This window comes from Eremomyces bilateralis (genome assembly GCF_010015585.1).
Source record: "Eremomyces bilateralis CBS 781.70 unplaced genomic scaffold P152scaffold_2, whole genome shotgun sequence".
Taxonomy (NCBI): domain Eukaryota; kingdom Fungi; phylum Ascomycota; class Dothideomycetes; order Eremomycetales; family Eremomycetaceae; genus Eremomyces; species Eremomyces bilateralis.
Window position 1 is genome coordinate 1,805,245 of NW_022985068.1, and position 26,295 is coordinate 1,831,539.

Below are 26,295 nucleotides of genomic sequence, written 5' to 3' on the forward strand. Positions count from 1 at the left end.
ATTCCGTATACCAGCCACTCTCCTCATGATAGCCACCTTTAAGTAAGGAGTATAGATACAATTTTCAATAATTAGTTCTGTTCATGTTCAGACAGATGCGTCTCAAATTCATACAATTAGACACACGTGACACGAGGATACATACCCTGCGTCGGGTCAGCCACAGCCCACTCTATTCGGCTGTGCAGTGGCATCTGGATGATCTGATAGGCCACAGTGGTACAGGGCCTAGCACATGCATGACGTCGGGTCATTGGGTGGGGGGAATCGGGGGGAATTGGGTATCGCCTCAGTACAAGTCGCATCTCGTGAGACGTGAAGCAGAGTGAATGATGTGAATCAAAGTGAATGTGCTGCTGATGACCTTTCCAGTTGGAAAATGTATATCTTGTAGTTACTGAGGCGGGGCACTTCAGATACTGCCGAACCTGCACTGCAAGCCCCTCCATCCGTCCATTCACTGGGCGATTCTTTCTTACATGTTCTGAAAGCTGCCGTAGATATTACTTGACTTTATATCGAGTATCTCTCACCAAGGCGTTAATTCGAGGTTTCGAAACTCTTGTTTCTTCATTATAGATTTGGCGAATCATCGGCCCTACTATTTTGATCTGCTGTTACAGTATCAATAGGCGGCGTAGTTCACGCTAGCGAGCTCGTCATTCTCACCACCCACCTCCTCACTAAGGCATCCTAGCACCACCGGCATCCAGGCGCAGCTGTTCTTACCCCAAAAAGAGCTGAGGATCGGTAACTCCCTACCAAGATCAACAAACTGCTCAGCCACCGATGGCTTGGCAGCCTCCGCCTGGATGTGAGTCCCTCCACCTCAGGGACCACCACGCGTCCACTTAACGCTAATGTACAACTATATAGATCCGCCATACCCAGGTCAACCTGCCCCTCCATTTTTCCCTCCCGCACCATCGCCGTACCCTCAGAATCCGTATTACCCGCTCCTATTTCCCCCTCCGCCAGGCTTCCCCGAATACCCTCCCTATCCAATGCAGAACTACGGACCGCCTGGAGGACCGCCCGGCGGACCGCCTCAGGGCTATCCTCCACCGCAAGGGTACCCTCCGCAAGGATATCCGCCCCCGCAGCAAGGGTATCCGCCTCAAGGTTATCCTCCGCCGCAAGGTTATCCGCCTCAAGGGTATCCTCCTCAGGGATATCCCCCTCAAAGCGCTCCGCCGCCGCCGGCTGGTTATCCTCCTCAGGGCTACCCACCTCAAGGCTATCCTCCGCAGGGCTATCCTCCTCAGGGTCCTCCTCAGGGCTATCCTCCACCGGGCGGATATCCAGGATATGGCGCCCCTCAGCAACCGGTGCACGCGGGACCTCCCGTTCCTCCGTCGCCCGGGTACATTCCCGGACAACGAGGGCACACCGACATGAACGGGCAGGCGGTGAAACTGCGCGACTCGATGAAAGGGTTCGGCACGAACGAGGCCAAGCTGATTGCTGCCTTGGCGCAAGTCCACAATCCGCTCGACATGGCGCAGCTCCGGTTCCAGTACGACGATCGCTTCCGCCGCGACCTAATCAAAGACATTAAGAGCGAGACCGGCGGTGACTTCGAGGAGGCCCTCTGCGCCGTCGTTCGCGGTCCGCTAGGCCAAGACGTCTACGCTCTCAACCGATCGCTCGCCGGCGTGGGGACCAAGGAAGACTTGCTCAACGACGTGCTTCTGGGACGCAGCAACGCCGATCTGAAAGCCATCATGGGCGAATACCAGAAGATGTACCGTAAGGACCTCGGCGCTGAAGTGCGCGGCGACCTCTCGATGAAGACCGCGAAACTGTTCGAATACGTCATGGCGGCCAACCGCGCCGAGGAATCTGCCCCCGTCATCCCCCAGCAGACCGACGCGGACGTCGACCGCCTGCAGCAGGCGACCGAGGGCACCAAGTTCGGCACCAACCAGGATGTGGTTGTACAGGTCCTGGCGCAGCGGAGCAACGGGCAGATCCGCGCGATCGCCCAGGCGTACCAGAGCAAGTACCGGCGCTCGCTCGACGAGGTCCTCAAGAAGGAGTTCAGCGGGCACATGGAGGATGCGTTGCGGTTAATGCTAGGGCGCGCGGTGGACCCGGTCAAGACGGATGCGGACCAGTTGGAGGCCTCGATGAAGGGGTTGGGGACAAAGGACGAGCTGCTCATCCATCGCGTGGTGCAGATCCATTGGGATCGCAATCGAATGCAGCAGGTCAGGAATGCGTACCGGCAGTTCTACAAGAAGGACCTGGTGAAGCGGATCGAGGGGGAGACACGGGGCGACTACGAGAAGCTGCTGGTCGCGTTGGTGGTGTGATACCGTTCCGTACCTGTTATGTCTGTTTCTTAAGCCTCTCGGACTCCATGATGTTTTATAGCTCGCTTTCGGCGATTAAGGTCTTCACGAAGGATATGGGACGGGGATGGAAATGATTATTGAGCAACCAAAATCCTCTCAATCAAAATATTTCAATGCTTCATGAATGCTACCGTGATATTCCAACGACCCATATGCTTGGTGAGGGCCACCACAGACCCCGTGTTCTTGCTGTCAATTTCGGTTATCGTCTTACATCGCCGTTCCTCGTTCGAAGCTCTCGCGGATATCGGTCGTGTACTTGTCATAGAAGCGGGAAAGCTTCTCGTTGAACTGCTTGTTCTGTAATGCCGTTAGCTCATGGTTCCAAAAGCGCTTTCGATGCATCCATACCTGAAGGTTGATATACGTCACGTCCCCGGTGTCCTCCTCATCCTTATACCGATCCCTCCGCTTCTTCATCCGCACCGCCTCCGCATTCTTCAAATCCTCCACCAATCGATCCACCGCCTCGCGGCCCGGTTTATTGTGCACGAACGCCGTACTGTCCGCCGTCGAATAGAACGATCCGTCCTTGTCCACCGCGATCAGCTCCCCCTCCTCCGTCTCCAGGATCTCCAACCCCCCGCGCTTCGCCGCCCGCTCCACCGCCGCCATCTTCTCCCGCTGATACCCCTCCACGTCCGGCGTCAGGTGCGTCAGCTCGCGCTTGTACGCCTTCTCCGCCGCGTGCCGGTAGTCCTGGAACGCCCGCTCCCCGCGGTGCCGCTCCTTCTTCTCCATCTGCCGGTCCCACTTCTCGGATTCCTCCGCCGTCCAGTCCCACGCGCGGCGTCGCTCGAAGTCCTCACCGGCTTCGGCGGTCTCCGCGCGGAGGAGCTTCGCGGAGGCTTTGTCGTGTTTGCGGCTGAGGGCTTGGAGGAGGGCGGGATTGGTAGCGAGCCGTTTGGTTTCGTCGGCGGAGTCTTTGAGGTTCTGTTTGCGGGACTGGGTTTGTCGGGCTTTGAGGGCTTTGAACCGCTCCATTCGCTCTTTTTGCTTGTCATCCTTGGCTGGAGAAACTGGCGTTTCGCTGGGTGCTTCGGGTTGGTCGGTCTCTGGCGTATCTTGCTCGTCTTGGTTGACGTTGCGTCGCTTGGAGGGTTCCGGTTCGACCTCGTCAGCGATAGGCGACGTTTTCCGCTTTTTTGAAGGAGACATCGTGTGTATTATTGATTTAGATTGCGCAAATAGTGTCGTTTTTCGGAGTTTGTAACGGAAGAAGGATGATGGTATGTTTGATGTTGGGAATCTGGACTCCAAGTCGACTGAGAAGGGCAGCGACCCAGCGGGCCATAACGTCCATCAGTGCACATTGAACATCGACTTTCATTCCGCTCGACTTTCACCGTTCATCCTCGCCGCCTCTATCAACCACCCCGATTCTGAAGGCCACGAGAGCTGAAATGGGAGGCCCGAGACTCCAAAAATATCCTTTATGACCGTTCGGATCGTTCGACGCCTGGATTTTCCAATCCTGCCCATGATCCTCCCATGCATCAATGCGGGGCCCTCGACTGTGTCAAGGACTTCGTCACCATGGATCTGCTCCTCGATCGGCGGCCCATTGGTCGCAGACCCCAATGGGTTGTGTGAGAACCGTTACAGGGCTGCCACATTATCCCGTCAATTCGGTTCCTGTGCAGCCTGTTAATGCGGCCCCTGTTCCGTTGCAGACGATCCTAGATCCGCAACCGACTGCTCCAATTCCCCCCAGGTTGACGATATCAATCCTGACCGGTCTCGGCGGCGAATCACAGTCCAGTTGTACCAAGCGGCAAGACTACCACACCATACGATATTCGGGAAAAGAGCGGGATATCCGCCGTGCCTTGAACAGTCTCATGGCGTCCGTGGAATCCACGAAGGAGGTGATGCTGATTGTGGCCATCGCCCAGCGCAACAAACACACGCTGGAGCGCTTCCCCGCCGCCTGCAATCGGCTGATCGAACGGCTCTACGAACTGCGATGGAAGCTCAAGGACCGCGACGTCCTGGGCACCATCTCCACCATCTTCACGCGCCTGGCGAAGTACAACCTGCGCATGACGTGGGAGATGCACCACCAGGGCATCCTCTTCGCCGCGCGGTGCCGCAACCTCACCGCGCTCCGGCGGTTTCTCCTGCTTGCCCGCGCGGACAACGTCCCCCTGGGGCCCAAGCAGCTCTACACGCTGATCGGCAAGCTAGCGGTCCCGCCGGGCAGCTTGCAGGATCGCGCGAACGGGTCGTGGAAGCACGAGGACATCATGGAGATCTTGACAGGGTTTAAAGACCTCACGCCCGCCGACGCGTGTCATCTGGAGATTTTCGCGAGCGCGATCCGGGAGCGGTGGGACCTGCTCCGGATTTGGATTACGTGTCTGAGTCGATGTAGGGTGGAGGAGCAGATGGCGAGGGAATGGGAGGTGTGGATGCAAAGTCCCATGAGACGTTTGGCCCGGCTGGTCAATTCACCCCGGGCCAGCGTTGCCGGGGTGACAGTGACGGCGAAGAGCAGAGGCGATCTTTGGTTTCTGCATCAGTGCCTGGAAGGGGGTTTCGACGAACTATGTTGGCGTATCGTGGGCGAATCGGACATCCAGATCGGGGATTTGACAGTGTGGAATCGGGAGGATCTGCTCCGACGAGAAGATTCCCTCCCGGAATCGAATCACACGGCACGGATGAAGCTGAAGCTTTGGCGAGCGAGCATGAAACAGGAGCTGGGGGGACTTGTCTTCAAGACTCAGGATACCATCGCTCAGATTACAGTAATACAATCTCGTTAATATACACATCCTGCCCACGTGGATGACAGCCTTGCAGCAATAAGGCGATGTCCAAAATGCTCCTATGTACGCCGAACAATGCAACTTCAAATTGACAGAATATTGGTAATGCTTCTGGAGGGCCTTCATCCTCTGCTGTGGGTGTTGAGCATCAGTCCGACAATGAGTCTGATAAAATGTTAGTGCTTGCGTGCATCTCGTCAGGTGCTGGAGGACCGTACCCGTAGAGACCCAGGACTTCGGCAAAGATGAGAATCAGAACCATGCCCACGTAGAGCCGCGACTGCTGCATGAATGATCGAACGCCCTGATAGAGTCAGCGGATGAACAGACGACGATGAACGCGGAACGCACCGTATCTCCAACAATACCAATCGCATAGCCCGCCCCGAGCCCCGTCAGACCGACGGACAACCCGGCTGCGAGATGCATGAACCCACTGAACAAGCTGTAGTGTTGGCCAGGAGGGGGACTGATGTCGCCGGCGATCAGGACCGCAATGACCAGAGCGTAGACGGCGAGGATACCGGACATGACGACGGGGATGAGGGACTAAGGTGGGCGAGTTAGCGACTCGTGGACGTCCGGATCAACCACCGTGTTGCTTGACTGACCTTCATGATAAGATCTGGTCGATAGAGGCCAATTCCTGAGATTCCTATGCCGGACTTCGCCGTGCCGTATGCAGCGCCGACGCCTAGAGAGGTATTAGCTACTGGAGTCGATATGGGGTATGGAGGTATCATACAGCCGAAGATCATCTTTGACGAGTATTGCATTAGCTAGTCAGTCGACTCATACATCTTCGGAGGGCCATACCGCGGAAGCAATGCCGGCCTAGATCGGAAAGTTAGCTATAGAGATTTGGATGAAGTGGTGATGGGTGCCTTACCATTCCGAAGAACGGCGCGAACTTGGGGGTGAATTCGGACTCCATGGTGAAGGTGATGGGAAAGCTTGACGGCTGGCTAATGGGATGAAGAACTTAAAAGGAGGAGAAAAAGGAGGAAGAAAAGAAGGAAGAGCCGCGATAGGCAGAATGCATCAACGGAGGTGGTGTATGGATGGAACCGTGACGATGGAGTGGTGAATGAGATGAAGCTCACTTGCTTCAGTAGGACTGTAGGAGCTTGGCAATCTTGCCTGGCAGGCTGGCACGCCTGGCTTACCAGACATTTATGCCGTATTGCCTGAGGCATAAAACGTGGAGAAAACGTGATCTGCGCTTCACATGATCTGTGCTTCCTGCTTCACTGCTTCCGTGCTTCCGTGCTTCGCCGCAGTGGCGCAGTGGCGCAGCTCCTCTTCCCTGTCGTACCTGTTCAGTTATTGCCTTATTGGCCTGCAGTGCTTGGGCCTTGGGGGGAAATGCACCAAACCAATCCACTTCGTTGGTCTCTCCGTCTCTTGCTCTCTCTGCGACTCTCTGCTCTTTGGTGGGAAAGGGTCCTGGTCACTCTCAACTCTCAACTGCTGCTGGTCTCTGGCCTGCGGAACTCGACCCTCTTGAACGTCCTCCCCATTACCCGCCTTTCACCTCGATCGCCTTCATGATCTCCAATCTATTCAACCATCCCATTGACTCGAGTCTTCCGTTATTCATATCTATCACTTTCTCCTCCCCCTTCTCCTCTCATATCTCTCCCCATCGTTCCCATCCCTACCTCCCCGAGGACAAAGATAACTTTGCACACTCGGGCGCTCATCCGCCTTTGACCACTCCGAGGAGAGAAGTCGAATAGTCCTTCTACTAGGGAAGTCTTGCCTCTTGATACTCCGCTGTCCAGTCACCCGGCCCCTTCGCCCTCGATCGGCTAGCTGGGCATATATGGCAGACTACGGCGCTCAACAGGGTCGGGAGTACGGTCGCCAATATGGCCATCCGGCCAACGTGGAGCGGGATGCCGCCTTCAACCATATCTTCGGTGGTGGGCGATCACAAACAATGACTTCCCAGCCGCCCCCTCAGCCACGAGCGCAGTCCATGGCTTCCGAACCTCGCTCGCCGCCGCCGCCGCCGCCAGATATGATGCCCAGAGCACCACCTGTAAGACCGGGTCAACATCCGGGTCACCATCCGGGCAGTTATGCTCCGCGTCCGACCAGCGCACAACGCCCACCCAGCGGACCGTATGAGAGACCGTTCGATGGACCGATGCCTCCCATGGCTCATCGACAGCCAAATCCGCAGCATCTTCCCCCTCCTCTGCGCCCCGACCGACGGCCCTATGGAGCGCCTCAACGCATGGAACCACCTAGGCCAGGGGTTGGACCATACCCTTCGATGAACAGGCCGATACCAAATCGATATCCTAGTGGACCGCCTCCCGCCATGAACTCCGATGGTTATAGATCGCAATCGCTCGCGTCTCAGCCCCGTCCAAATTTCCCCGGCCCTGGCCAGCAACCACCAGGTCCAAACCCGTACCACATCGCTCCCGCCCATACCTTCCGCCAGCAGCCATACTTGAACCACCAGGCCCGAACGACTGCACAAGGCCGAGTCGTGCCGGAACGGCCGGATGAGAGGAGCATGACCATGGCATCGTACATTCCCGCCGGAGAGTCTCGGCAGACAATGAGCGGCAGAGTAATTCCAGACAGGCGGAGAGAATCCCCGCAAGGAGACTCATTTCCCGAAGAGGGAGTGCCGCCCAGAAGCTATGCCCCGTCCGGTGCGCCTGTAACACATCAGACAAAACCCCGCAGTACAAGTCATGGAAGCGACATGCAACCCCGAACCATGTCAATGGCCTCCACCATCGTTCAGCCCGACCGCACCAGTTCTCTTTCACATCGCTCCTCCTCATCCACCGCGATTTCTCCGACCGACCGCACCAGCTCCATGAGTGGCAGAACGGCCACGATGAAATCCACATCCGGACCGACGCAAATGGTTTCTTCAAGAAAATCGCCGCTGGTTTACCCGGCGATGCTCTCCAAGGTCGGCGCTGGGTTCCGGGAAAACATCGCGCTTGGAGAAAAGTCAAAGGATGGGTTGGAGTACAAAAATGCGTTTACCGGCGCGGAAGCGGTGGATCTCATTGCCTACATCATCAAGACCCAGGATCGAAACCTGGCGCTTCTGCTCGGTCGCTCCCTCGACGCGCAGAAGTTTTTCCACGATGTCACCTACGCCCACCGACTCCGAGACTCGTCGAACGAGGTCTATCAGTTCCATGAGACGTTAATGGAGGGTGAAACCGAGGTCAACGGTGTCTTCACGCTCATGGCCGACTGCTACTCCCCGACGTGTACTCCATATCAGCTCTGCTACTCCATCGCATGCCCGAGAAGGCTGGAACAACAAGCTCGATTGAACTTGAAGCCGCAGCATGTACTCAAGCGACAGGATTCGCGGTCCAGTCTTCACGACCAGGATAATAACGAGCAAAAACTCTGGATCAACACCGTTTCGAAGGAGGTGGCCGACAGCATTGGAGACCAGGAGAAGAAACGACAGGAGGTTCTGTCCGAGCTGATGTATACCGAGCGCGACTTCGTGAAAGATCTGGAGTATTTGCGGGATTTCTGGATGAAACCCCTCCGGTCCCACATGGGCTCTCCCATTCCCGATCACCGGCGGGAGAAATTCGTGCGCATTGTATTTTCCAACTGCCAAGAGGTGTACATGGTCAACTCTCGCATGGCGGAGTCTTTGACACGGCGACAACAGCAGAATCCCGTGGTCCACAACGTCGGCGACATCTTCCTGGAATACGTGCCACGGTTTACTCCGTTCATCAAGTATGGTGCCAATCAATTGTTTGGGAAATACGAATTCGAAAACGAGAAACGGACGAATCCTCAGTTCGCCAAATTTGTTGAACAGACGGAGCGGATGAAGGAGTCTCGTAAACTGGAGCTAAACGGATATCTCACGAAGCCGACGACACGATTGGCGCGCTACCCGCTTCTCTTGGAGGGCATCTTGAAGTACACCGCGGACGATAATCCCGACAAGGAGGATCTTCCGAAAGCGATTGTGATGATCAAACAATTCTTAAGTCAAGTCAATGTCGAATCGGGCAAGGCTGAGAACCACTTTAACCTGCAGCAGTTGAACCGCGAACTGAAGTTCCGGCCTGGTGAGTACGTTGACCTGAAGCTGACCGACGAGGCACGCCAGCTTCTCTTCAAGGGCATGCTAAAGAAAACTCCGGCCGAGAGCAATAGCGACATGGAAGCCTTCCTCTTCGACCATGCGTTCCTTCTAGTCCGACACAAAATGGTGAACAAGAAGGAAGAGCTCAAAATGTACCGAAAGCCTATCCCGCTGGAACTCCTTCACATTCCCCAGATGGACGACATTATCCCGAAGCCAGGCCTGGGCAAGCGGACCCCCTCGGGAATGATGACCAATGGTCGGACGAATACGATGACAGGTAAAACGGAAGCGGGGAAAGCGCAAGCGTGGCCGATTACCTTCAAGCATCTCGGAAAAGATGGATATGAACAGACGTTGTTCTGCTCATCGTCCATCCAGCAGCAGAAATGGATCGAGCACATCGACAAGCAACAACGCCTTCTCCGCGAGAAGTCGAAGGTCTTCACCAAGACTATTCTCAATGAAGGATACTTCAACTCGTACTCACGCGTCTCCTGTTGCGTGCCATTCGACGGCGGCAGGAAATTGGTTCTTGGTACTGATGTAGGGGTTTTCTTGACGGATCGCAAACCCAAGGATTCCTCCTTCAAGCCGAAGAAGGTGCTCGACGTCAAGGCCGTCACCCAAATCGACATCCTGGAAAACTATGGGCTCCTCCTGGTTCTGTCGGAGAAGACTTTGTTTACATTCCCGATCGAAGCCCTCGACCCGGACGACGGACAGTATCCCGGGAACAAGCGGGGGAAGAAGATCGGGCACGCCCAGTTCTTCAAAGCCGGCGTGTGCCAAGGCAGGCATCTTGTCGCAACCGTCAAGACGTCCGCCCTGTCCACGGTTATCAAGGTCCACGAACCAGCGGAGCAAGCCGGACGATCAGCCCGACGAGGCGGGCTGGCTCGCATGCTGGGCGGCAGCCAGGAAGTACTCAAACTATGGAAGGTAAATGATCAACAACACTCCTCTCCACCGTATGGAGAGCTCACAGACGACAACCCGCAGGAATTCTACGTCCCCTCCGAAGCCACGTCCATCCATTTCTTGCGGTCCAAGCTCTGCGTCGGCTGCACCAAGGGCTTCGAGGTCCTCAGCTTGGAGACCAACGAGTCGCAGTCGCTGCTGGACCAGGCCGACACGTCGCTCGACTTCGTGCAGTCCAAGGAGAACATCAAGCCGATCCACATCGAGCGCGTCGTGGGCGAGTTCCTGCTCTGCTACTCGGACTACTCGTTCTACGTCAACCGCAACGGATGGCGGGCGCGCCCGGAATATCTCATCAAGTGGGAGGGCACGCCGCAGTGGTTCGCCATCTTCGCGCCATACATCCTGGCGTTCGAACCCAGCTTCATCGAAATGCGGCATATGGAGTCCGGTGTTCTGGTCCACATTCTCACCGCGAAGAATATCCGGATGCTCCATTCCTCCACCCGAGAGGTAGCGTATCTTTCCGATCCATTTCTCGGTTCCCGTGCTGACATCCCTTTCCAGATCCTGTACGCGTACGAAGACGAGATGGGCGAAGACGTCATCGCCAGCCTGGATTTCTGGGGCCGACCGTCGAGCCCGCAGGACGACCACAGCCCGTCGAACACGGAGCAGTTGGTCAAGCAGCAGCCCCCGCCGCAGGTCCCGCGTCATCATTCATACCAGCAGCAAGTGGTCCCGGGGGTGAGATAAGGGGGGAGAAGGTTGGGATAATCCAAAAACGTTTTGTTGTGAACTCATAGAGCGTCTGGCCCTCGTTTCTGTTCGCGCGCCGAAGTTCTGGCTTCTGAGTTTCTGCTTTCGCTGTACAATATTAGACGCATATATCCTTCCCGGTTGCGAACTTTCATTTCTTCTGCTCTTGTGTCTCCTTGCGATTTTCAGGATAAAGTGATGCGTCGTGGTCCATTGCTGCACGTCACGAGGGGGACAACAATGCTGCCTAATTGTCGTACGAGTCCAGGGGGGCGGATCGGTGTAGTATGGGAGTGAACAGAGCAGGGCTGAATTCGCGTTTCCTCGATTTGGCTATCATGTTCTGTAGATACGATGTTGTATGAGGGTTTCAATAGGGACAATCAGATTGGATCGTATCAGGTTGGCCGCCGCCTTCCCAATGGAACAAATGGGTGATTGCCGACTCGTCATTCGTCATGTATCCTCACCAAGGCATCAACATCGAGGGTGCACATTAAGCCGATCATTTTATTCCACTCCGGATGCCGTAGAAGTTCGTTGATTGGCGACTGGACTGTCGCTGAGCAAAGCCACACCACGCCTTGCGAAATTTGATCAATTGCGACTCACCATATCATTCCCAGAGTGAACGACGTCCTATCCAAATCGACCTATTGACTAATATATGCCCATTATGATATTGATTGGACCCCCTGTAGTAGAACCAGCACCGCTTCTTCACCATACGCAGCGGCCGATCATTGTTCCTTTACAACAGCATGCATCACAATATGTCGGCATCGAGCCTTGCTTCTGAGCCTCTCCTGGCTCTAATGCAGCAATCACATCCATAAACCCGTCGCGTGGCGCTTCCGCTTCGTGATGCAGACCCCTTTTCACGCAGGATGGGATTGAATAGCCACTGAGCCCTTTTCAGCAGCTGCATAACGACGTTCCCTCCATTGCTTTACTTGGATCTAGACACCTGTCGTACTCCCCTTAGCCAGACCTCCATAGTCGCATTGGCCCAATCCGGCCGGCGTCCAGAATTTTCAGCTTGTTTACATCTGCAGCAGAAAATCCGGGTTCAGAACAGGACCGTGTCGTCTTGGCTGGACCTGTTCTGATCACCTGTCCGCCTGTCGTGATCGCGTGGATCAGGTAGAGTAGTGAGAAGCATTAGTCCTATTAGGGACAAAAATGCAGTGTGACGAGGTTCCCAAATCTTTCTGGCCTTGATTGCTTTCGACCTATCAATAATACACAGGTCCATCTTCTTGCGGAAAGACACCGGAAAGAATTGTCTGTCTGGTAATGATCCTGCTATCCTCTCAATGTCCACAGGGTTTATCCTGACTTTACTTGCGAGTTTCTCGAAACCGTGAAGATCTACGTCGGAAGTGTTCAGTCGTGCGATACCAGGGCGGATAGTCTCTTATTTCTGCCTTGTCTTGCCCTTAGTCCGTCCTAGCTATTCATCTCATCGCATCTGCAGTACTTTACATCTAAGTTAGACCCGTTTACACCGTGGTATTTGTTTATGAAGTCAACGCATCCCCCCATACGGACCTTGCAAGTCATTGTAAGCTCCAAAATGTCCAGCCCAGTGAAGAAATGCTCTCTCAGCGAGAAGTTACGCACTCCAAAGAAGCATGTCTGTAGCTTCATCCCTCCACACATCCTCAGGAGCATTGCTACTTCTGATCGTGCGGACGACGATATGAAGACAGCCGCCCGTACCACGCTGGATAGTATGGGATCCGTTCATGAGCATCGCCTGAGTCTGTGTCATCACCACGATCTTGCCATTGAAACACTAATGTTAGTACATACTCACGGGGTTTTCCTTTGCATTTTTTGCCATTATACCACAAGATCGTTGATGTTGCTGTCCAAGTTGTTGGAGCGCAGCTGAAGTTACTCAATAGACAGCACAGGCGGCCCTAAACGCAGCGGCCCCGGCAACAGTAAAGGCTCCAGGAGCCCGGACAATCTATGACCTGGGGAATACGAGCAAGCTCCCAGGAAAGGTAGCACGCACTGAAGGCGCAAGCCGCGTCAAAGACCGAGATGTCAACAACGTCTACGAGGGTTCGGCATTACTCACCAGTTCTACTCCGACATCTTCAGTCGCAACTCTTTGGACGACAAGGGCTACCCCTTGTTTGGCTCCATTCATTACCTTAACCCCACCGAACCGCTAGGATTCAACAACGCATATTGGGACGGTGAACGAATGGTATTTGGTGATGGCGACGGGATTGTTTTCCACGGTATGTTGGGCTCCTTCGCCTGTGAGAGGATTTAACGGTTTGAAAGGAATATGCAACTCCCTCGACGTGATTGCTCACGAACTCACACACGGCCTCACCCAGTTCACTGCCAATTTTGAATATGAAGGGGAATCCGGTGCATTGAATGAAAGCATGTCCGACGTCTTCGCCTGCATGGTCGAGCAGAAGCAAATGAATCAAACGGTCCACCAAGCTGACTGGCTGATCGGACAAACCATCTTCCCCGTAGCTTTCAAGGGCACCGCCTTGCGATCTCTGAAAGACCCTGGAAATGCCTACGTGAACGACCCCGTCTTAGGCACCGATCCCCAACCGAAGGACTACGCCAGCCGGTAACAAGGTGCCGATGATAACGGCGGCGTCCACATCAATTCTGGTATCCCTAACCATGCATTCTATCTAGCCGCCAAAGCTGTCGGTGGTTACTCGTGGGAAAAGGTGGGAAAGGTCTGGTACGACGCGCTCACGAGCGAGTCAGTCAAGCCAACGTCCACATTCAAGCAGTTTTCGGAATTGACGGTCCATGTCGCGAGCAAGCATGATTGCGTGGATGAGGTAACGCAGGCGTGGAAAACGGTCAGCGTTGTATGAGTGGACCAGCACCTGGACACGGTTTGCGTAGACACCTGTCGCTGAACTTTTGCTTGATGAGAACGAGAAGATGGGCGACATGATGAAGACGGTCAAGGGCTGGGGATTTTAATCCACGGTATTTACATCCCTTGCAAAGGAGGATACACCAACCATATCGGAGCAGGGAGGTTGTATTGCGTTTATTTTGAATGGGAATATTCCAATAAGTCACCATGGAAAGGCACTTGATGAAATCAGCACAGGCACGATGGCTAATAGAATGGAGTTGGACAAGCTTGAAACTCTAAGGTAGCAAGGAAGCGAAATAGTTCAGGCCCATCGTGAGGTATAAGAAGTCGCTTGAGATTGATAGATGCAAGAATTGACGGTGGCAGTGTCGTGACTCAAGAGCTATAAGCGACGGGAACAGGAGAAACAGTATTCATACCCCTGATCTACCTATATAGACGCGAAAAATGATCATAATCTTGAGTCTATCGTCATGCCCGTCGCCCTATTATCGAAGCTGGTCACAAATCGCTTCACTATATCCGCATACTCCTGGGTCCGCGGAACCGTATGCTGCCACGGATGACCGACGATTTCCACATTGGAACAGCGGCTCATAAGAAATTCCTGACGCTCGCGAAAGAACTCCTGTGCCTCCCACTCTTTCTTCCCATATAATGCCAGCGTCGGGGTGATGACCTTGTTCTCTTCTCCGGCTTCGGGGTAAAACAGCCAGAAGATTTCTGGGGACGGGTACCGATAGGGGTTGCCGGAGAACATGATGAGAAAGTCGAGGGGTGGATGGTCAACTGGGAGATATTTTCTAACCAGAGGATGATCCCTTCTACTGGGTTCTAGCATCGCTGCTAATGATGCTGCCGCACAGCCTCCTGAATCGCGTTGTCAGCGCCGGTGGACCCTTCTGATGATAATGGATCATCGAAGTTGAACGGTATCGGAACGCATCCGTTGTATCTCACGTACCCTGGCTAAATCCGACGACCCCAACAAAAGGCCCTTTCTCCCTCAACGTCGCGCCCCAAAGCTCCATCGCCTGGTCAATCCCGGAATGTTCTTTGGCGTCGTCATCGGTTTCCCACCAGCTTCGCTCTTCATCCCCCTCTTGCCAGTCCGCTTGCCGTGCCTGTATATACGCAGTCCCGGATATGTCGCATGGTGCGGTGAGGAACACAAATTCATATCTGAGCGGAGAGAGCGTCTCGACGATGGTGGCCATACGACGCTCGAATACGCGGCCGGATTGCGCGACGCCGTGGAGGGCGAGAATCTTCTGGGGAGGGGCCATGGCTTCCCAAAACCGTGTTTTTGAACTGTTTTCGGTGCGGTGCACCAATGGATTTATGTTTCAACCCATGTTTGCCATTGGAGTCAGGAATTAATGATATTTGATGGTGAGAGAGAAGTCCGAGATAATCATCAACGGCCCGAGGTTTCCCGAGCTATCAGTTGTCTTAGTACCGAAAGTCCGAGTCGCACTCCTTATTCGCGTTGCGGTAAGACTAGCAAAAGCTTAATTCGAGGTAACTAACTTAGTCATGGGGCACTTATGACTTAACGTCTACTTCGTATAGTTAGACACAAGTCCATTAGTTAACTGACACAAGAACTATTACCAATACCTCGAGGATGTTCGACCTGAATATTCATGCCATAAATTATCTGGGCAATCATGTCAGTCGCAGGATTTTACATTCGTATGGGGAAGGGTTCTTCGCACAATCGACTGTCAGACTTGGGCTCCAAATTATACAGGCATCTCAAGCATAAAGCAACAAATGATTTCCGTTACTACCAGTACAGTACAGGTGGTCTACCGTCTACGTTTGCATGAAAGACTATTCATTATATCATTGCACTCACTGACTTTGAAAACTTCAACACAAGTGCTCCAATATCAATTTGAAGGGAAGTTTCCAGATCACCCTTTGGACCCCCCCGAATGCTCTAGCTCCTTTTCTTGTCTACTGCTTGCTATTGCACATCCAGTGAGCAGATTGATGCAGAATTGAAATCTTATAATTTCCGTCAAATTCGTCAACGGTCCTAGAATCAGCACCACCCATAATCGCAGCGGACTTCCGGGACATAGTGCCGCCTGAACCGTAAGCTGGTTGGGCAAGCTTCAAACACGTTGTGGTACATGTTTGCACGATTCCATAGCGGTCGGTCAATTTTTCTGAGCTGTTGTAAGCTCTGTATACGTTTCCCTTCCTGCAACACGCCGACCCAATCAAGATTCCTGCATAGGATTACGTTCGACCGCAAGTACTGCTCATTGTAGGAGAAGGCCGCTAACAGCGATAATATCTAGAGGAGATATGCCCTCAGGCCCCAATTCACATAGTTAGGTCCGCACCAGACTGTCTAATGTGTAGTACTTTCAGTGTCTCTTTAAATGGATAATGGGAGAGAGTAGGCTTCTAAATCGAAATTAATTCAGTCAGCATGATAGGAGATCCTGCAAAGGCACTCTTCGCCCTTGTGACGGAGGAATAGTTTACACTTTTGTCTGCAGCGAAATTGGTGCGGTGAGTGAGGTGCGGTTGTCCTTTCACTTTGTGATTGCCGTTTTGGGACACGCCCCTAAACCTGATTTGGCACGCTAACCGCATTTAGAATGGAAACATCTTCAATGACAGGTGCTAATGTCTTCTATACACATGCTTCTGTACACGTGCTTCAGTTGCAGCATTTATTCCCGGTTTCTTTCATACTGGCTCGATAATACAGTTGCAACGCAATACAGGTATTCGTACACAAAAAAGCCTGGAGTGACAGTGATAATGGTGAGACAATCTACGCCCTCTACGAGAACCTAGAGAATGGCCTCGAGTCTTGCCTTGGTGATGTTGCCCGTGTGGAGGTGTTAAATCGTCCTCGTCTCCAGTCTGCGGATTTGGAATCTTTCCCCTTATTCATATTGCCGTGACCAGCGTGGTAGTGCATCTTCTTTCTTCGGCGGGTTCGGAGTCTTTACGTTCCACGTCCATGATCCCCACGATGCCCACGTTGTCCGTGATTCCCACGTTGTCCGTGATTCCCTTGATCCCCATGGTGCCCAGGTTGTCCAGGTTGCGCATTCTGCCCCTGCTGTCCATGATGCTTCTGCTTTTCGTGCTGCGCCTTATCACCGGATTGTCCTTGCTTTTTCGCAGTTTGCTCTGGTTGCTTCGCCTTATCACCGGATTGTCCTTGCTTTTTGGCAGTTTGCTCTGGATGCTTCGCCTTACCACCGGACTGTCCTTGATTTTTGGCAGTTTGCTCTGGATGCTTCGCCTTACCACCGGACTGTCCTTGATTTTTGGCAGTTTGCTCTGGACGTTTCGCCTTATCACCAGATTGTCCTTGCTTCTTGGCAGTTTTCTCTTGTTGCTTCGTCTTATCACCGGATTCCCCTTGCTTCTTGGCAGGTTTCTCTCGTTGCTTCGCCTTATCGCCGGATTGTCCTTGCTTTTTGGTAGCTTTTTCTTGCTCCTTCGCCTTCTGCACTTGGAGTTTCTTGAGATGTGCATCTTTCGCTAACTGGGTCATGGCCCTCTTGACGATCACCATGAGCCTCTCCTCCATTACCAGTCCTTTCATGCCTTCGGATTGGCCTTCGATCCGAGCGGCTACGAACTTCCAAAAGTGTCGCTTGCTTTTCTCGCCAGCTCGTTTCTCGCCGAGTATCCACCTGACCCGTGAATCATCCGCTTCGGTTCCTATTGTCTTGATTCCTGGGTGCATACGAAACTGCTTCGCCATCTCCCATAGTTGTGTCTGCCCACGTTTCTGGGGCAGCGGCTGCTTCGCCGCCTTGTCCAGTCCCAGAACCGTAGCGCTTTTCACAACCCAACATTCCAAGTAAGTCCCAGGAAGTGTCGTGGGTCTCTTCTTTTGCGAAATCCGCTTCGTGTCTCGTACAGCAAGGTGTGTGGCATATCGTTCCATCGAAGACCTGGCTTCCGGAGAGACAGTGCTGGATTTGCAAGTTTTTTCGACGGCCTTTTTAGCATTTTTCGTACGATCGAAGTTCCGCTCCAGACGATCTGAAGTGACCGCTGTCTTGTCGAAGTAGCTAATATAATTCGACATCTGCGTCGAGATGAACTGAAGGTGGGACAGGCAATCGGATACATCGCCTTTCCCTTTCATGGCAAACATCACTATTTTCACCACATGCATATTCTGGTATTTATCCAGTTCTGCCTTCACCAGTTCCAGGGCTCTTCGACATTTTGTAATGTAAAACTCGAGCTTTTTTCTCGGCCTCTGATTGTTGGGGTGGTTTAAGAACGATTTCTTATCTTTGTACAACCGCTTGACTTCTTCGAGGTTGATCGTCACGGACTCGGTTTCTATTCCTGCTTGCTCGAAATCCGAGCCGGCATGCGCGCAGCCATTGATGATCTTATAGGCAATTTGCAAGGCCGTGACGATGTCTCCAAACGCGGGTGCAGCCATTGTGAAAAAGGACAGTAGACAAGAACCAGCGACTAGGTATTTGAAAGGACAATTGGACAACCGGCTGAAAGGTAAAAGCTGCTGGTTAAAAGGACAGGCTGTACGCGACGACATATATAGCACGTACGCATCGTGAATTCAAGATCCGAGCTTACCCGCCTGTTCAATGCTTCAGCCTCAGCCAGCTAGTAGATCATCCATGCCAAGTTGGAGATGGACTTTCGGTGTAGGAAAACAATGCCTCACTAGAGAGGGGGCTGAGCAAGCAATCCCCTCACAAGCCACAACTGAAGCTTCCTCTTGCCTCGAGCCATAACGAACTTGGTTAGCCTCGCTGCAGCAGGTTGGGGACAACGATCATGTGGTTGGGGCAGTGATTTTGTCCAGCACGCAATATTCAAGCTGTTCAGAAGACATCGTATGAAAATCCGAGATTTAGACGCACTGGGGGTGAATTGCAAAGGGGCTGAGAAGTCATAGGTCGGTGGTGGTGGCCATGCTGCTTGCATCGTTAACATAATATTCTCAGTGCCTATATTGACATTCTCTTCATGGAATTGGAGACGAAGCGCCTCTAACGTGGCGTCTTCAGAACGACGTCCTTCATCATAGCGATGATATGAAAGATTAAAGGGCATGTGCAAAGTGAGCAGAGGAAGAGATTGAGATATGCATATACGTGGTTATGCCTCAGGCTATCATCTGTCATTGTCGGCCACGGGTGAGCAAGGCATGGAGGGTCTCCCGCAGGCCGCAGAGCACCCAGCCGCACCACCTCACAGCCCCGACCTACTCTACCAGCCACATGGAGTCATATGTAGTACGTCAACAAAACCCTCCACTCACGGGATGTTCAGTTTCAGCCCATCGAATAAGAATCATTATGTATAGTTTCATGTTTGGAATCCTACATATACTAGGACGAGTGTTCGATATGAGACTTGTCAGGTAGATGGTCTTTAATCGATAATAATGCTAATAACAGCTCAGATCGAAAGATTTCCCAGTTACGAAATCATTGATCCTGTCACGGATGATGCCCTAACTCGGGCTTATGCCCCTAGATTCAAACAGATTCTTTCAACAGGACTTCGGACTTCGGTACGTACCTTGTTTGAGGTTTCCAGAGTTGGGATCTCTCACTAGCCGCGGATGTCGATCATGGTTCGTCTGGTTCTCGATGGCTGGGGTCATTAATTGATTTCGCCGCGAATCAGAACGACATGAAACGTACCAGAGTGTTGATCAGAGGGGAGAACTGGCCAGGCCAGCTCGTCTGCCCTGTAAATTAACTCTTTTATATGAAGTCGACACCGCTAAACACATTATTCTAGTTGCCCTAACCTATCTCATTGGTGCATGCTCGCCAGTTTCATATTGACGTCTTGGCCGTGATATGGATAACACCTGCCAGTCTGATTCCTGACGATGGATACTAGTGCCGTTCTGACGAGAGATGAGCAGTGTGATTATCACCCCAGACGTAATTTCTTGGGACAATATGAGCCCTTGGTTTCTGCTAAGAGCTGCAATGTATTTTAAAGGGTATGGGAATCACATGTAGAGAATATAAGCAGGGTCCTGCCAACTACGGTTGCTATTTCGAAGTCGACTTCCGGTTCAATTCACGATATAGCCCAAATCTGTGCACAATGCTGGCCATTCCGTGCCTCGTTTCCATACTTGCACTGGCGTGCAGCGCAACGCCAGTCCCTGACCTCGATCCCCAACCCCTCGAGATTGAACCTAAATCCGAAGGAAGGCTTGAGGCTCGACAGGCCGCAAATTTTGGACCTCGTGTCCACATGGGCCCGACCAAATCCGGCGCGGATATCATCGGATTGAGCACCGTCTTCAAACCTGGCTACCCGCCGGCGAACCCTACTAAGTTCCTCGCCCTTTGGCCTGGAGTCTGGAACCCATACAGCATCAAATCGGACCTAGTTCAGTCTGTCATTAGCAGCCATGACCAGGCCTATATGACATCCTTCTGCGGAGCGAAGCGCGGCCAATGGTGCTTACAGCCATACGTGCTGTCAGGATGGAAACCCCTGACGATCCAAAATGGATATGCCATTGACGGCAGCGACGAGATTGAGATCATCTATGAGAAAGCGACATCCGGAAAAGGAACATGGAAACAATCCTTGACAAATTTGAGTAAAGGGAAGAAATATCCAGAATACTCAGCTGGAAGCGCTGCTGGAACAACGTAAGTGACACTTCTCGTTCTACAGGCCACGGCCAGTGTTCGAAGAGCCTTTTGCTCGGAAGAAGCGCGAACAAAGGTTAACGTGTCCAAGTTTCGAGACCGGAACCGAGATGCAAGGGAGCAATCGTGGATCTGCAGACACTCAAGTATACCGAAATCTGACACTGACGCTGCGGGTTGCGGACCCAACGTTCGCTCGGACGTATTCGAAAGACCCCAAGGTCGTCGCGAACGCGCCAGTAACTCCGGATGGGGGGAAAACTTGGGTGTTCGACCAAATAGAAATCCCGGCCATGCTGCCTGGCACGACATTCAAGCCTGCCAACTAAAGCGGGAGATGCACCGGTATCGTTCAGAGGAAGAAAAGTTTGAACTCACTACCATTGTCATATATAGCCTTGAGTGGTCTTGCAGAGCCTTTGAATATGAAATGAGACTTAGCTGCGTTGAAAATGGCTCATCATTTCTTCTTCGACGATTTCCCTCCCCTCCCTCCCCTCCCGGGGTTACCTTTGCTCTTCCCTGATCCGCCGCCTTTGCTGTCCGAGCCACCTCCTCCTGGCATCATGACCTTCATCTTTGGCACCGGAATGGTCCCAACTACTTCGGCGTCTTTCCAGGCTCGAATCAAGTCAACTTCTCCAGGCCAAATTCGATCTGCATCCTCGCTCTTATGATCGATGCGCTTGGTGTTCTTGAAATCGCGCTCCCATCCGGCGACAATCTCTTTGACTGCCTTGCCCCTCTTAACCAGGCCAGGTTGTATCTTGACCTTATATTTGAAATTTGCCAATGCAGTCCAAGGAGCGCATACCGGAAGAGCTGCGATCAGTTCATCGCCCGGCAGAGGTCGGCCAATGAAGGAATCCAACCCTACCGACTCCAGACGAGCTTTTTCATCATCATCCACAGCGTCTTCGCCATCCATTTCCACTGCCCCCGATGCAGACTCTTTTTCGCGCTGGAGTCGCCTAGCTTCTTCCGCAGCTAGCCCTTTCGCTTGAGCCTGTTTGTGTTGCTCTCGACGACGCTCCTTGTCCCGGGCAGCTTCGAGTTCCTTCTGCTTCTTCTCAGCCAACTCTTTCTGCGCCTTTTCCTGGCTGGCTTGAGCTCCAAGGAGGCGTAGTGCCATCTTACGATCCTCTTCATCTTGATGGGCATACTTGGCCGCCGCTCGTTTCTGTTTCGACCTCTTTCCTCGCGGAAGATTGGGTTTTTGCTGAGAATTGGCCACGCTCGGCGCCACCGATGGTTGTCTGCTGAAGGGCTCATCGTTTAACCTTCCGGTAGTCTCGGATGATGGCTGCTCTTCGTCAACTTGGTCCCTGTCAGCATTACGATCCGTATCTGAGCCATCGACCCTATCGTGCTGGCCGTGTACAGTTTCCTCTTGCTCCTCATTTGCCTTGGCACTGGCGTCAGCACTGTCGATGATTGAACCATTTGGTTGGCTATTATCTCGCGCCTTGCCTTCAGGCAGTACTCGAGGAGCTTGAGGTATCGGTGGTGCAGTTGTCCGTCCACGCGGCGCCTCCGAAGCAGCCAGCTCGGAGCCAGGCGGACCAATTTTCACATCCGGGAAATCATCGTCGTCTTCTGTATCAGATTCAACGCGCTTCGCAGGGGCCTTGGAATCAATGGTAACATCCGGAAAATCTTCGTCTTCATCAGTCATGTCCCCGGTGGCAGCACTGAGCGCGGATGCCTTGTTGCCTCTACTGTCCTGAATTCTGTCCTTGATGTGTCTCACTTTGCTCTCATCTGAGACTTGGAAAAGCACACCAATGCCCATCAAGAGCTGCGATGGCGGCAAGTAGTTTTTCTTCCCCTGGATCATGAATCCTCCAGCAGTTAGGTACTCTCCAGTTGGTGCAGTCTTGGAAACTTGGTCCGAGTGCACCCACCAAGCTGACATTGGCGCCTTAGAATCCCATGCACTTGAACCACAGACAGAAAAAGACCCCGCTTGGGATAGAGTGGAGGGCGGGATTGGAGCGTTCGGAGTTGACGGATTGTTCATGATGATGACTGAAGGCGCCCCCTGAAGATCGGCATGTACATAGACATCGCCATCCTTCAGATAACGCGAATACAGGATCTCGTTCTGTGTAGCATCCTTGCCGCCAAGAACAAGATACCCATCGGACGAGATGAAGTAAAGGAACTTTTCGAACCAAAATTGCTTTCGCAGCGGACGTAAAATTTCCTTCTCTTGCTTGAGGCCTTGCTTGAGATCTGCTTGGATTTTATGTTCTTGCCGCTTCAAGGCCACCGTGGATGACTCGACCGTTCGTTGTTCTTTCGCACTAGCGACTTTCTTCTGGTCATAGTATTGTCTGGCATTCGCCCAACCCGACAAATCCAGCCTCACGTCGACCTCTATGGCGGAGGGCTTTGGTTGGCTAGAGTCTTCAGCGTCTCGGTCGGTGGATGATTCCTCGCTGTCAGTTTCGTCCGCATCCCAGTACTTGTTTTGCTCCTCGCTGTCACCATCACCCACTTCTTGTAGGATTAATGTGATCGCATTCTCATTGAGCTTCAAGGGTGGTTTTATTGTTAGTGCGGTCGGGTTGCCACGTTCCTGCTCAGCCTTGATCAACCGCTCAATATCCACCCAGTCCATACCCTGGGCAATGAGCGAATTGATAGCCTTTGTAGCCTCCTCCACTCGCTCAAGGTTGGCTTTAATCGCTTCCGCTTTCCTCACATTGGTTTCTTGGACCTTCTGCAGCCCTTCGACACGGTGACGATGATCTTGGCGAGCTTGTTCGAGTCTCTTTTTGGCACCATCTTCACGTGCGTGAAGGCGAGACTCCAGCTTCTGACCCTCTAATGCCGAGTAAAATTGGTCCACGGTGTGATTGAATCCGTCAAATTCGAGAATACGATGGTTTTCGGAAGTCTCGAACTGGCACGGTTTGAAGGGGTGGTATTCATCGTACGCGAAATGAGAATCGTCTAGCTCTTGAGCAGAAGCCGATCCATTGTGACGAGTGTTTTTGGCTACAATGTACCCATTAAGCTGTGTGCTGGACGTTATACTTTGGCAAACCTCTTTTGCACTCCTCAGTGCGTTCATGAGAGATTCAAAAGCTTGGTCATTGGACAGGACCGATTCCGGTGACATGGAAGCATCGACTCCCTCCTGTTGCAGCGCATGGTCAAGCAGTGGGGGAGGAAGTTCGAACATGAAACTGGACACCGAGGAGCGTAAAATACTTTTATTCGTCTTTTTGAGTTTCCCACCGGCGCCTTGCGGTTGATTAGTTTTACTTCGAGCAACGAAGTTCTGCAGTCCATCTCGGACACGTTCGGGGGTGAGCTCGGGGACACCATCAACATTCTGCCTCAGAGAAAGATTGTACGTGGACCCAGGTCGTACGTGTTCATGCTCTGCGCCTTCGTCCACTGTGCGTAGGGGCGTGATGACTTTGAAGTCGGCATCCGTAAGGATAATATTTCCCCCTGCATAGAATTCTAGGAAGAGCCGGTACAAGCCATCGGAGAACTGAAACTCCAGAATACGATCGGTTCCTACTTGAGAAACGGATGTGACTCGTCTAGTACGTAGAGATTTGCGCAATCGGGCGATAAATGCGGAGGGAGTGGCGGCGGTTTCTCGAGAGAACTTGGTGAGATGGCAACGGAACCCGGATTCGATGACGAACTGCTCCCGTCGGTCGGGCTTATGAAACCGGATAAGGAATATTCGCTGGAGTGAGTCAGCATTCGAATTGGGAGGAGGATTGATCCATCACTAACCGGGGAAAGGTCATAGATATTTGTCACTCGGAGCCCGCAGAGCGAAGAGGAGAGCTCTTGAGCAATAGCCTGAAGTCATGGATGAGCGGTTGCTGGCAGCGTGGAAAGCGGCAGCGCGGAAAGCAGCAGTGCTTGGGTGATTAGTCTCACCTGGACATCCAAGGAAGAGAAGCGTTGCTTCATACTGGGCGAATATCGTATCAAAGGTTCAGAAGGGTGTGGTAGTATTGATTGTACAGCTACTGGATTGAATTTGACGATGCTTATGATTCACGATCAGCGTCACTACAGTGCTGCGGTAGTGGTTCATAAAGTCCGCCCTTTCATTACTCTCCACACCTTCTGTTCCCTCGATTTGATTCACGAAGCTTCCATCACATACTTAGTTATTCCGTCTTTGGAGGGTTCATCAAGTGCAGCTTTAGCTGAGGCATTGCATTGAGGCAAATCTTGTTGAAGGGAAGCTTGCAAGACTGAAGGAACTTGATCCATACGAGGTCACCAAGCAGGGGGTCCCGCCTTGCTTTTGATGATGGAACTAAGCCGTGTCAACGGGAGAGATGAATTTCATGAACGTAAGATACCGCATGGAATGTGGCCATAGAGAGGCCAGGAGGAGGCAAGGATATCACGCTTTATGCTCCTATAGGTATGCGGTTTTATCATTTCCAGATTGAGAAATGCTACAATTCAAGTGATTGTACGGACATTGTGGCCTTTGCTGCCATCTTCGACCTCACGAACCTCACGAACTGACGCGGATCCGCTTCTCGGCCCCCAAGTCATCATCTTGAGAGCGTTTTCCAATCTTTGTGAGAGCCTCTTCCACAATCGGCTGACTGTTATCCATCTTCTCTCGCATCCGCTTGAAGCAATCCCGGTACGCTTGATGTACCTCCGGAATAGTGACGCCAAACTCACCCATTTTGCGAACCAATTTGCCGCTGTCAAGCTCGCAATTGCTTCGTCCAGCTTTGAGGACTTTCGCCTGCTCGTCCAGGCTGAAGTTCGCCCACTTGAACCCTGGATCTACGAGCTCTTTGTACATCTCCAGGATCTCATTGTGGCTGATCGCGCCGGGGTTCGTAAAGTTATACACACCCACTTCGCGTGCCTCCGCTAGTGCGATCGAGCAGGGAAGAAGATCGCTCAGGATAGTTTGCGAGTTGGGAACGTCGACAACCTTGGCGTATTTTGTGATCTTCGTCACAAAGCTGCGTGGATGGAGATCGTCCGAGACGGGCATCCGCAAGCGCAGGATGAGGCAATTGTCGTATGCTCGCATGATCTAGCGCCGGGTGAGCATGAACCAAGGGGCAGGTGTTACAGTGCTGACTTACATCCTCAACCCGAGACTTGGTGAAGGAGTAGAATGATCCGCCGAAGTTCGCGGAATCGTCTTCCTTGAACTTGAAAGCTCCGCCCATCGGATGAGCTTCGTCGTAGGTATAAATACCTGATCGAAGAAAATCAGTAACTACAACCAGCTGAACCGGAACCATCAAGGGACCTTACATCCTGTGGCGAAGACAGTGATGTGAATTCCTTCCATAAAGCAGCAATCTGTCAGATTGAGCGTCCCAATGGCATTGCTGCGGACCGTTGCCTCCTTGTTGTCCTCGCACCAGTCCACGTTAGGTCGGCCGGTACATCCGGCGCAGTTGAAGACATGAGTTGGTTTGTATTCGTCCAATACCTTCATCACATCATCGCGGTTTTCCATACGTGCCGTGGTGGCGTGGACCTGCTTCCCCTTCGATTCAAGCAGTCCTTTGAGGATGCCAGCAATCCAGCCATTAGCACCCCATATCAGATATACGTTTTCCGCGTTAGGCGTCGTGGAAGTTGGTAGGAGTGGCATTTTGGAAGCGTTACCAGCACGGATAGACAACGGGATATTGAAGATGTTGAAATGACGAAGAGCGGGTTTTCCACAACTTCAGGTTTCCTTCAGGACACGTTAACCGCTGGAATGAAAATTCACAATGACTGCAGTGGAAGCAAAGGAGCAGCGTGTAACGGGAGGAAAATTATCAGTGTCTTGCGCTTGCAGCAATGCAACGTCGTGTCTTTTTTCATTAATTGATTT

General features: G+C 52.6%; 11 protein-coding genes across 11 annotated transcripts; 5 read left to right on the plus strand and 6 right to left on the minus strand.

The window, feature by feature from the left end:
- Window positions 1–619: 619 nt before the first annotated feature.
- Window positions 620–2,441, plus strand: P152DRAFT_132104 (Annexin). Its single transcript, XM_033673782.1, has 4 exons — window positions 620–814; window positions 877–1,053; window positions 1,187–1,206; window positions 1,266–2,441. The coding sequence occupies exons 1-4, from the start codon at window positions 790–792 to the stop codon at window positions 2,313–2,315; spliced, it is 1,272 nt and encodes a 423-aa protein (XP_033538286.1). The 5' UTR covers window positions 620–789; the 3' UTR covers window positions 2,316–2,441.
- On the minus strand, window positions 2,321–3,681 carry P152DRAFT_131898 (SYF2-domain-containing protein). The gene is made up of 2 exons (XM_033673780.1): window positions 2,709–3,681; window positions 2,321–2,657 (listed from the first exon to the last, which is right to left on the minus strand). The coding sequence occupies exons 1-2, from the start codon at window positions 3,513–3,515 to the stop codon at window positions 2,568–2,570; spliced, it is 897 nt and encodes a 298-aa protein (XP_033538287.1). The 5' UTR covers window positions 3,516–3,681; the 3' UTR covers window positions 2,321–2,567.
- A 5-nt stretch (window positions 3,682–3,686) lies between these two features.
- P152DRAFT_131915 (uncharacterized protein) lies at window positions 3,687–5,225 on the plus strand. The gene has a single exon (XM_033673781.1). It carries the CDS (start codon window positions 3,857–3,859, stop codon window positions 5,123–5,125), a length of 1,269 nt encoding a protein of 422 aa, XP_033538288.1. The 5' UTR covers window positions 3,687–3,856; the 3' UTR covers window positions 5,126–5,225.
- A 25-nt stretch (window positions 5,226–5,250) lies between these two features.
- On the minus strand, window positions 5,251–6,062 carry P152DRAFT_470652 (vacuolar ATP synthase-like protein 16 kDa proteolipid subunit; the record flags this gene model as incomplete). The annotated part of the gene is made up of 7 exons (XM_033680993.1): window positions 5,251–5,293; window positions 5,347–5,432; window positions 5,480–5,677; window positions 5,740–5,822; window positions 5,874–5,886; window positions 5,945–5,962; window positions 6,018–6,062. 7 exons carry the CDS (start codon window positions 6,060–6,062, stop codon window positions 5,251–5,253), a joined length of 486 nt encoding a protein of 161 aa, XP_033538289.1.
- A 444-nt stretch (window positions 6,063–6,506) lies between these two features.
- Window positions 6,507–10,907, plus strand: P152DRAFT_505206 (CNH-domain-containing protein; the record flags this gene model as incomplete). Its single annotated transcript, XM_033682423.1, has 4 exons — window positions 6,507–10,172; window positions 10,233–10,664; window positions 10,719–10,754; window positions 10,800–10,907. The coding sequence occupies exons 1-4, from the start codon at window positions 6,954–6,956 to the stop codon at window positions 10,905–10,907; spliced, it is 3,795 nt and encodes a 1,264-aa protein (XP_033538290.1). The 5' UTR covers window positions 6,507–6,953.
- A 1,579-nt stretch (window positions 10,908–12,486) lies between these two features.
- P152DRAFT_464137 (zincin) lies at window positions 12,487–13,889 on the plus strand (the record flags this gene model as incomplete). The annotated part of the gene is made up of 6 exons (XM_033680544.1): window positions 12,487–12,673; window positions 12,873–12,983; window positions 13,097–13,165; window positions 13,212–13,518; window positions 13,657–13,771; window positions 13,845–13,889. The coding sequence occupies 6 exons, from the start codon at window positions 12,487–12,489 to the stop codon at window positions 13,887–13,889; spliced, it is 834 nt and encodes a 277-aa protein (XP_033538291.1).
- Window positions 13,890–14,061: 172 nt separating this feature from the next.
- P152DRAFT_454892 (uncharacterized protein) lies at window positions 14,062–15,193 on the minus strand. Its single transcript, XM_033678673.1, has 2 exons — window positions 14,753–15,193; window positions 14,062–14,658 (listed from the first exon to the last, which is right to left on the minus strand). The coding sequence occupies exons 1-2, from the start codon at window positions 15,072–15,074 to the stop codon at window positions 14,240–14,242; spliced, it is 741 nt and encodes a 246-aa protein (XP_033538292.1). The 5' UTR covers window positions 15,075–15,193; the 3' UTR covers window positions 14,062–14,239.
- A 1,058-nt stretch (window positions 15,194–16,251) lies between these two features.
- On the minus strand, window positions 16,252–18,452 carry P152DRAFT_133023 (uncharacterized protein). The gene is made up of 2 exons (XM_033673784.1): window positions 16,986–18,452; window positions 16,252–16,933 (listed from the first exon to the last, which is right to left on the minus strand). Exons 1-2 carry the CDS (start codon window positions 18,344–18,346, stop codon window positions 16,705–16,707), a joined length of 1,590 nt encoding a protein of 529 aa, XP_033538293.1. The 5' UTR covers window positions 18,347–18,452; the 3' UTR covers window positions 16,252–16,704.
- A 1,432-nt stretch (window positions 18,453–19,884) lies between these two features.
- Window positions 19,885–20,773, plus strand: P152DRAFT_446287 (uncharacterized protein; the record flags this gene model as incomplete). Its single annotated transcript, XM_033677915.1, has 2 exons — window positions 19,885–20,444; window positions 20,536–20,773. The coding sequence occupies 2 exons, from the start codon at window positions 19,885–19,887 to the stop codon at window positions 20,771–20,773; spliced, it is 798 nt and encodes a 265-aa protein (XP_033538294.1).
- A 131-nt stretch (window positions 20,774–20,904) lies between these two features.
- Window positions 20,905–24,389, minus strand: P152DRAFT_470658 (uncharacterized protein; the record flags this gene model as incomplete). Its single annotated transcript, XM_033680994.1, has 3 exons — window positions 20,905–24,156; window positions 24,207–24,275; window positions 24,357–24,389. 3 exons carry the CDS (start codon window positions 24,387–24,389, stop codon window positions 20,905–20,907), a joined length of 3,354 nt encoding a protein of 1,117 aa, XP_033538295.1.
- A 478-nt stretch (window positions 24,390–24,867) lies between these two features.
- On the minus strand, window positions 24,868–26,136 carry P152DRAFT_454896 (epimerase/hydratase). Its single transcript, XM_033678674.1, has 3 exons — window positions 25,722–26,136; window positions 25,547–25,662; window positions 24,868–25,494 (listed from the first exon to the last, which is right to left on the minus strand). The coding sequence occupies exons 1-3, from the start codon at window positions 26,065–26,067 to the stop codon at window positions 24,952–24,954; spliced, it is 1,005 nt and encodes a 334-aa protein (XP_033538296.1). The 5' UTR covers window positions 26,068–26,136; the 3' UTR covers window positions 24,868–24,951.
- Window positions 26,137–26,295: the final 159 nt, after the last annotated feature.